Genomic DNA, 9943 nt, shown 5'->3' with positions numbered 1-9943 from the left:
GAAGACTTGCAAAGGGTCTGCTTCATAAGCAGCTTTATTCTGAATGGCTTTACATTCCCTCAGAAAAAGTCATCCTCCAGAGTAAGACAGTATAGAGAGTAACACTGCATATATAATTATTTACTCTTCTTGATATTTTATCATTTATAAAGCTCCAAAAGGCTCCCGAAAGGACATTGAACATTCCTGGTGGCACATTTTACCTTCCTTTAAGGCAAATCTGTGAGAATAATGAAATATTAACACATCTCTGCATGAACTTGTGATCTAATTACTTAGGAAACATACAAAAACTTAAGTTTTATAAAATGCCACTTCAATAAAAGAGTTCCGGAAAAAACATGTTGACTTCAGTCTACTGTATTAAAAGATGGTGTTTTCTTGTATCAAGTTTCTTTCCTTATTATCTTTAGAACCAGTTTTGCTTAAATGTTTAACCACATCGCGTCCATTTCAGCCTCATGAAAGTTTACCTTTGTGATCTGTCTTGTCTGCCAGCTTCTGTTTCTGGGTTTTTGAAAGCTGTTCTTTTTTATCTTTTTTCTTACTTGAAGAAGCAGGATTAGGAATTTCGACTAAAATAAAATTGCTTATTGCTATTGTAGAATTAACAGGATGATGATTCTCCATGAACTGTTCTTTATTTTCCTTCAAACAATGTATATTTCATTGTAGTTTCAAGATTAACTTCAACTTCTTCCTGTAATTTAGCCAGAATACTTTGCTTGTATTGTTGAAGAAAAGCATTCATAGATATGATTGGAGCTGTTTGTGGATATGTTTCGGTCCAAGAAACTTCTATGAAGAAGGCTTTGGGATAACCATTTTCACTTATACTATACTGAAATGAAACTGGACTTAGTTCTCAAAAACTTTCATCGCCTTCATAAACATAACACAACACTTCCAGCTCCATCTCCTGATACTCATTGGCACTCATCACTCCAGCAGCAAAGTCCTCCTCCCTCCAACGCTGAGACAGGAAGCTGGGGGGGGGGGGAGAGGTAGCCAAGGCAGGGATCAGCAATCAGAGGGCCCCCCCAAGGGCTCCTGCCTGACACACTTCAGAGCCCATAGACTTCTCACCCCAGGATATCCTTTCTCCCCATTACAAAGACTGGTAACCATAAACCTCATCCTCTGACTTTAAAATGCACTACTTTTATAATTCCTTGTATCTAATATGGTACAAAGCATTTCATACATCAGGTGGCACCCTCTTCAAGAAACTTGTTAAAATAGGGGCAGCTAGGTGGTGCAGTGGATAGAATACCGGCCCTGGATTCAGGGGGACCTGAGTTCAAATCCGGCCTCAGACACTTAATACTTACTAGCTGTGTGACTCTGGGCAAGTCACTTAACCCCAACTGCCTCACCAAAAAAACCAAACAAACAAAAAACCACTCATTTTACCTCAAAAGGTTTTTAACACCTCTAAATGTTATAATGCTTTTTTCTGTTACCATCACATACACTGGCTCCTACTTTCCAAAAGGAACGTAGAATGGTGCTTCATAACATTTTTCAATCTATCACACACATGGAAATGGATAAAATTGCTATACCACATGGAGCAGAGTAAGGGGAAGGGAATAAGCTTCTTAAAGAAATTTAATAATGAGACCACTTAGACAATATAGTGGGGAAAAAAAAAGACAATACAGTGGATGCAAACACATGGTGTACAAAGTGATTGAAGCAGCTGGATTCTAATACTAGAGCAGTAGAGAGATAGGGTCAGAGAAGCAAAAAGGAAATAAGGACAGAGTCTAGGGGAAGTGGTCTCTGCAACAGACCAGACAGGAAAGGACCTAGTTTATGATAAAAGGTGAAGAAGGATTTTGTTAATGAAATGAGTGGAAAACACTGGTTTACAATCAGAAAAGGATGACTGTAGCCCTTTAAAGATGAATTCTTAATTTATTTCTTAGGCATACAGGTGTGTGAATGAGATTTTTCCCACCCTTAAGAATAAAAGTGATTTCATTATAGTACTAATCAGTTTATAAACTACAAATTAAGAGTTAAAATATTTAGATAATCTTTGGTAACTTAAGAGTTAAAAAAAAGCCCGAGATATTCTTTACTAACTTAAAAGTAAGAAAGATAGATTTTAAAAGAAGCTAAGGCAAATGCTAACTTGTTTACAAGCTTAACCAAAGATTCAACTCTTTGACTTCCAATTGTGGTTAAGTATAGCCACCAATCAGCTGAAAGGTCAGATACCTAAAATAATCACTTCTAAGGTATAAAGGACCAATGAGAGTAGGAGAGAAGTTGGAAAGCCAAACTTAACCAATATGGTGGAAAATCCTGATAGCTGAGAAACGGCTCAGAGAAAGAAAGGCCAGAAAGGCTATGTTCAACATGGCAAAGATGAAATCCAGTAGAAGGCTTCTTATGTTATGAGTCTGTTACTTAGTAACAGGGATATTTTAAGTAGAATATCTAGAATGGCAAGCGACTGTAATAGTGTATGACTGATGGTTTCTTTCTTCCTATTCCATACTTATTGTATTTGTACCCCTGAGATTATGTTAATTTGTGAGAGAAGTCACGGTGTATAAATATCCATGGATCCTGAAGCTCAGGGTCTTTGGATCCTAGACCTGAGACCTGCTTTATTGTGAGACAGGATCCCTCTCTCAATGAACCTAATTTCTTTTGGCTTGGAGACTTTGGTGTTTCCTTTGGCTAACACTTTGACTTAGAAATTTTCGCAACAGGTGTCACAGATGGCTTTTGAAGAAACAAAGATGAGAAGGATTTTCTTCTACCCTAAGCCAGTCATACTTACCTTATATGACCGCCTTTCCATCATTGTTTCACTTCGACAGTTGCTGGTATTGAACTGTATCTTTGAAGCATCAGCCTCTCTGAACCAAGATGGGATCAAACCCCAGCGCATTGAAACAATTACCCGATCAAAAGGGTCAGCATCCTGTCATGGGAAACAAACATGTAGCTCATCAAAGGGGCCTTAACTTGACTAAGATGAACAAAAAAAGGCTCATGTGCAATTTATCCTTTTACTTAATTTACACTATCTATAACAAACACAAACTGGACAAATGACTGGTAACCCTGGAAAATTAAGCTGGCTGTGGATACTTCTTGTATCATATTCATTCATTCATTCATTCATTTATTTATTTTGGTGAGGGCAAGGAGGGTTAAATGACTTGCTCAGGGTCACACAGCTAGTAAGTGTCAAGTGTCCAAGGCTGGATTTGAACTCAGGTCCTCCTGAATCCAGGGCCAGTGCTGTATCCACTGTACCACCTAGCTGCTCCCTCATATTCCTTTAATCAACTTGAATACAAAGGGATATGGGCAAGTTTTTAGGACCAAGAGATTTAGCTTGCAAGAAATAAATGACATCAAAATGGAGCAATCCCTTTCCATTGTTATGATACTTTTCTCACTATTAACATCAACAAACATGAAGTGTTTGGGACGTTTTAGGCCAAGTAATAAATGGTCTAAAATACAAAGGGTAAGGGGCAGCTAGGTGGCGCAGTGGATAGAGCACCGGCCCTGGAACTAGCTGTGTGACCCTGGGCAAGTCACTTAACCCCAATTGCCTCACTAAAAAACAAACAAACAAACAAACAAAAAAACCAAAGGGTAGTTTTTGCCCTCAAAAAATAACAAAGCAAAACAATATATGCTAAATGCTAAATGAGTGGTACAGAAGATAACTGCTATGGAATTCAAAGGAGGGGTAATCAGCAACGGCTGAGACTGGTCTATGTAGGAGGTCCTTTCTTTCACTGATCTGGGTAGACTCATGCTGCAAAAGACAAGAGTGGAGAGGGGGTTCCAGGTAGAGGAAACAGCACATATGAAAACCTGTTTGTGAAGAATAATATCAATGTGGTGACAGCAGAAGTGTCATATGGGGAAATAGTAGGAAATAAAGCGAGAAAGGTAGGTTTCCTAAAGGGCAAACCAAGGTGTTTACCCTGTGGTAACTGGGAAGGAGTAAAAATATTTTAACAGAAAGGTAACAGTGTATAACTTTATTTCAAGAAAACTAAGCTGACAGTGGGTACAGGCTGCACTAGAACAGGACAAAGTGGAAGCAGGAAAGACTGCTGCTATAGTTTGAATATGTGATAGGGACCCAGACCAGGGTTTTGTCCATTTCATTAGAAAAAAGCTTATCTCCAGGAGAAATGGAAAAGAAGGAAAATATTTAGTGATGGATAAGATTTGAGAGAGAAAAAAATTAACCATTCAGCAAACCCTGATCAAGGATGACATTTGTCATCCTTAAGAAAAATGGTAAAGGGGGCAGCTAGGTGGCACAGTGGATAAAACACCAGTCCTGGATTCAGGGGACCTGAGTTCAAATCCATCCTCAGACACTTGACACCTACTAGCTGTGTGACCCTGGACAAGTCACTTAACCCCCACTGCCCTACCAAAAAAAAAAAAAGAAAAGAAAAGAAAAGAAAAAGAAAAATGGTAAAGGGGGCAGCTAGGTGGCACAGTGGATAAAACACCAGTCCTGGATTCAGGGGACCTGAGTTCAAATCCAGCCTCAGACACGACACTTACTAGCTGTGTGACCCTGGGCAAGTCACTTAACCCCCATTACCCTACCAAAAAAAGAAAAGAAAAGAAAAGAAAAAGAAAAATGGTAAAGGATTTCCAAGCCTTAAGTCTTTGGTATGATGGTCAATTTCAGTCACATAAAAATGTCCTGCTCTAAGTTTTAGCTTCTTTTTTGAAAAATTCCTTTTTTTTTTTTTAAACTGGATCTGCGATTGTATCAGTCTAAGGAACTCCCAGGAAGGTGTTTTCTCTACGTCTTCCACTAGTAGCTCTGGGCACTTGAGAGGTTACGTGATTTTCCCAGGATCACACAAGCAGCAGGACTTGAGTCCAGCTCTTCAGGATGCCTCTCACTTCTTCCTTTTCATATCTCATACCCAAAATTATTTTTCCAATGAACTAATAACCCTGGTTACACAATGTCAAATTACAATGACTTTTAATTACATTTGCAAGACTCGAATATCTCTCTAATATGACTAAAATATTTCCAAGATCCGTGAGTTAATTCACTATAAATCTATGCACAGAACACATTATGAGCTTTCAATTCTCTCTATAAGTAATAATACAGGGCTAATTTATAAGCGTTGACTATTAATGCTGTCATCTCATAGGAATACCAAATAGGAAAAAGTTGGCTCCTCTGAAAACTATAAGGTACAAATACTGAAAATATCTTTTGTATTAGTCATCTTTTCTCACTTCCCTTTTGAGCATATGACATGAACAGCTGTGTGGGCAGTGAGGCAGGTAAACGAAAGAGGAACTGATTTCAAATAAAGGGGTTTCAAATGCAAATACTGGGCTACTGAACCACTGAAATTTCTTAAATTTTGCTCCAAGTGTTGCAAACCTGTTTTTGTACAGAGAAAAATTAAAAACTCAAATATTAATCAAATCAATTCCTTATGACACTTCATTCACGACTTGGAAGAGACAGGTGTCAAGGTAGAAGAATTGCAATGTCCTTTTGTTGGAACCTAAGAAGAGCATCAATAAGTTTGAAACACAATAATTGCTCTGGGTTCTACCGTTTGCCTGCAATCTGCATGCTCTACCCACTGCACCAATTAAACTGGGAAATATTTGAAAGGAAGGTAAGTAGTTGGCTCCGACAGTTGACTTGAAAAAGAAAAGACCTGGGGGCAGCTAGGTGGCGTAGTGGATAAGGCACCAGCTCTGAATTAAGGAGCACCTGAGTTCAAATCTGGCCTCAGACACTTGACACTTACTTACTAGCTGTGTGACCCTGGGCAAGTCACTTAACCCTCACTGCCCCGGAAAAAAAAAAAAGAAAGAAAAAGAAAAAAGGAAAAGAAGAAAAAGAAAAGACCTGAAAACACTCCCACAAAGCAGGTTGCCTCCAACCTCCTATGCCTCAGGCTTCCCTCAAGCAGCATGTTTTATGACATCTCTCTTCAAGGTTGTTCCGATATTCTTATTAAAATAGCAAGGGGAGGAAGAAGCACAAAAGTCTAGGAACCAAAGGACATGTAAGTATTTCATGCAACAAAAGACACTAAAGATATTCTGTCCAGGTAGAAGAATCATACTGAGATTTTACCTTGTAGAACTGATGTGATTCTGGAATGTAATTTTGATATACTGCTGCCTTCTATGAAATACTATAAAACAATGCTCTTAAGGCTTTACCCTTGATATCTTCAAAAAGGTTACTGGGAAATTACTCATGTCAAGATAAACTGTTTCATGCTCGCTTCGGCAGCACATATACTAAAATTGGAATGATACAGAGAAGATTAGCATGGCCCCTGCGCAAGGATGACATGCAAATTCGTGAAGCATTCCATATTTTTAAAGCTTGTATAAACAAAAGTTGAGAACTATCTTTACATGTAATGGGAAAAAAAATAAATAAAATACAAAAAAAAAAGATAAACTGCTTCAACTTTTTAAATGGCCTTAATAAAATAATTTCTGAATTAGATGGATCAAGTTAAGCTATTTTGTAGTATCATTCAAATAAGGGAGTGGTACTCCTTAGAAACAGACAGAAAACAATCAGGATTTTTATTTTTATTTTTTTAAACACAGGTGTTCAATATGGGGCACAGAATAGTAATTTGTCATTTCTCTTCCAGAATGTTACTGTGTTACAGTACTCGTGAACACACACAAAATACTTAAGGCGCTAAGACAAATCCAAGAATTCTTAACCAATCCAGGAAACAATGTTGGGAGATGATTACTAGAACCACAAATAATACAACTTTGGAATGCTGAACTAGATTTGCCTATTTTAATCTAGTCTATAGCAAAGAAATGCAAAACATATGTTAAAAATAAAGAATTTTTTGACATATAACCATGCTTACAAAACATTCAAATATTAAGGATAGCCAAACACTAGAGCAAAATAAAAATCATATGCAAAATGAAGAATGATCTAAATGAAAGTACATCTTATTGCTATTGTCTGGATCGTGGCACAGTGCCTGGCACACCTTAAGCAATAAATGCTTGTTGGGGCAGCTAGGTTTCACAGTGGATAAGCATCGGCCCTGGATTCAGGAGTACCTGAGTTCAAATCAGGCCTCAGATACTTGACACTTACTGGCTGTGTGACCCTAAGCAAGTCACTTAACCCCCATTGCCCTGAAAAAAATTAAAAAAAAAATGCTTGTTGATTTGTCTTCTAAAATACAGACACTGGTGAGACACCTGCTTTTGATCAAGTTTTTTGTCATAACAATGAAAACTAATACAGAGTGGGGGAGAGCCGGTACTCTGAGATGAGTGCTCTAAACCAGGTCAGCAGGATCAGAGAAAATAACTGAACATCACAAAGTATAACGTGACAGACTGAATTCTGGAGTAGTTACCTCTTCAAAATGTAATCGAGATACCAGCACTGGGCTGTTGGACTGGGGACTCTTGTTGTAGGAGGGAAAGTACTTATCTTCATCCTTCCAATCAGGAAGCTGTACCTCCCCAAAGCTGTCCACGTAGCTACATGCCCTCCTGACAGTCTCTACAGGCAAGTGGCAGGATGTTCTGCCACACATTCTTTAGCCCTGTTTCTCAAGCCCTTTAAAACAAACATCAGGTGAAATTACAAAGAATGATCACAGACATTTGTGTAAATTGTCCCACAGCCCTTGGGGGGGGGGGGAGATTCCCTCTTAAAGTGCAGATTCCAATCCATCCATGTTGCCCAGATCCCACTATAAAGCCTGCATGGGTCTTTTAATGATTACACGGGTGCCACTAAAGCACTTAGCCTTTCTGACCAGCCCGCCTCTTTTTTGGATAATCTAATTTCCTGGATGACCGATTTTGTGCCTTCTGCACATATCTTATTTGGTGATATGCCAATTTATACCCTCTACTTGGTCTTCCATCACTTTTTTGGGTCACCTGAAATTCTGCTTCTCCCAAAACTGTGACATTTGTAGCCAAAGAGGTTTCCTGGAACACAGGTGTTTAAAAAGAGACCGTCTCTATTTTGAAGGATCAAGAAACTGGCTGAGGGTCCTCTGTACACTCTAAACCCACATCTCTTTCCGTGTTGTTTCCCAAAAGATAGGCCCTGCCTTTAGCCATCAAAATTCATCATCTTCTGCGTAACTTGGCCTGATCCTTCCGGCTAGACAACCTGCCCCAAATGCTGGACTGTGTGACCCTGGTTCCTTAACCTCTCTGTGCCTCAGCAGCCTCTTCTGTAAAACGCGGTCCAGGGAGCTGGCTCCTCAAAATCTACAACTGCCCTTCCCTCAACTCCTACATACTTGCTACTTCTCCCGTTTGGAATCCCACCTCGAACTAGAGCTGGCACCCACCTTCTAGCTGGGGGAGGGCGAGATCTTCCCTCTGTAACCTCTCTCACGGGGGCTTCTACATCCGGGTCCCGACGTTGCTGAGGATGCTCTGGGCAGGACGTGGGGCTCTGGTGGCCAGGTCTTCTCGGTCCCACCCACTGACTTTTCTTAGGTTTCTCCCCGCCCCCCCCCCCGTTCCACCTTCCTCTCTACTTCTTCTAGATGAAACAGTGGATGGAGGGTCGTGCCTGGAGTCAGGAAGACCTGTGTTCAGATCCAGCCTCACTTATTGACTGTTAACCAGGACAAATTCCTTAATCTCTGCCTGCCTCAGTTTCCTCCTCTAAAATGGGGCTGATCCAACGCCTACCTCCCAGGGGTGTAGCGAGGGTATGAAGGAATCATATTTGTAAAACGCGGGCACACAGCAGGTGTTTAATAAGTGCTCTCTCCCTTCCTCTCCCCGCTCCTTCCCTGCGGCAGTTTGGTCGCTTTCCCCCCTTCCTCCTTCCTCCAGACCAGGCTTCCCCGGCACCCACCTCCGCACGGTGGAGGTCCCGGCTCCTCCGCCTCCCCGGGCTCCGCCTCCCCTCCCGCTCTCCGAGCCGAGCGCGCCGCCGCCTCGCGCAGTCAGGCCCACCACCGAGCCCCGTCCCCTAGCGCTCTCGGCGCGCGCCTACACCCGCTGGGCTCCAGCTCCCACTCTTTCTGCCCCTTCTCTCCCCGCCCACGCACAGGCCCGCCCCCGTCGCTTTCCGCGCTCTTCTCCCCGCCCCCTGTCACGTGCCGCATCTTCCCCTCCCCCCGCTTCCGCCGTCCGCCCTCTGGTCACGTTCCTCTCCGCCTCAGTGCGCATGTCACGCTTCACGGCCTAGCTCTTGGAGGAGTAGCGGGAGAGCAGAGGGAGGGAAGGAAGAGGAGGTGTGGAGGGGGGAAAGGCGGCGGAGATGGGGAGGAGGGGGTTAAGAGGGAGAGGAAGGAGAAATCTAAGGAAGAGGAGGAAGGAAGGAGAAATGGGGGGGGGGGAGGCCGTGCCGGGCACCCTCCTGGCAGGCTTCCCGTTGTCCGCCAGGCCGCGCCCGCCTTCTGCCGCTTTCCCCGTTTACCAGGCCACAATCAGCGACGGTTAAGGTGGTCCCCCGGCTTGGGCCGCGGTGGAGCGCGGGAGCCTGGACTAATCCCTTAGAGGTACTGGGACCTGGTTTCCTCTGACAAGTGTAGGTTGGGCTAAGGTCCCTGATTGCTCCAAATCGATGATCCTGCTCTCGCGCTCACAGATGTAAAGGATGCTGGGAAACTCCCGAGCTCAGTAACCATAGTAACACCAGCCCGGCATTACCTAGGTTTATCCTGCTTGTTGCAGCATCAGTTCGGCTCATACTTTAAAAAAACAAACCCCTGCCAGCAGCACTTAATACGATCAGATTCGAACTGCCAGCTCCCTGACCAATTAGTAAAATGGCAACTCGCTTTCTGTCCAACGGTGGCTACTTCCTTACTGGCCTGCACTTTACATAGATATTTGCACCTGAGAACTGGAAAGAGAAGTCGGGTCACCACAGTGCTCTGGTTATAGGCAGTAAGACCAGACTAAGCTAATT

At 42.3% G+C, this 9943-nt stretch overlaps 1 protein-coding gene, 1 non-coding gene and 1 pseudogene across 5 annotated transcripts in view; 1 reads left to right on the top strand and 2 right to left on the bottom strand.

Annotated features, from left to right (window-relative positions):
* HMCES (5-hydroxymethylcytosine binding, ES cell specific) overlaps positions 1–9603 on the bottom strand; it is a 24270-nt gene extending 14667 nt beyond the window's left edge. The window contains exons 1-3 of one of the 4 annotated variants that reach the window (XM_043976227.1): positions 9449–9603; positions 7407–7612; positions 2798–2941 (exon numbers count right to left, since the gene is read on the bottom strand). In XM_043976227.1, coding sequence (XP_043832162.1) covers positions 2798–2941; positions 7407–7589 — 327 coding nt within the window. In that variant the 5' untranslated portion in view covers positions 7590–7612; positions 9449–9603. The other 3 variants (XM_043976226.1, XM_043976229.1, XM_043976228.1) reach the window with 3 other exon arrangements.
* LOC122742508 lies at positions 364–976 on the bottom strand (annotated as a pseudogene).
* On the top strand, positions 6274–6380 carry LOC122737463. Its single transcript, XR_006354298.1, has one exon. It is a non-coding gene; the product is annotated as a U6 spliceosomal RNA (small nuclear RNA).
* Positions 9604–9943: the final 340 nt, after the last annotated feature.

The sequence above is a fragment of the Dromiciops gliroides genome, chromosome 1, assembly GCF_019393635.1.
Source record: "Dromiciops gliroides isolate mDroGli1 chromosome 1, mDroGli1.pri, whole genome shotgun sequence".
Lineage (NCBI taxonomy): Eukaryota > Metazoa > Chordata > Mammalia > Microbiotheria > Microbiotheriidae > Dromiciops > Dromiciops gliroides.
Note: the sequence above shows the minus strand (reverse complement) of the source record. Positions and strands in the feature narration are given on the sequence as shown.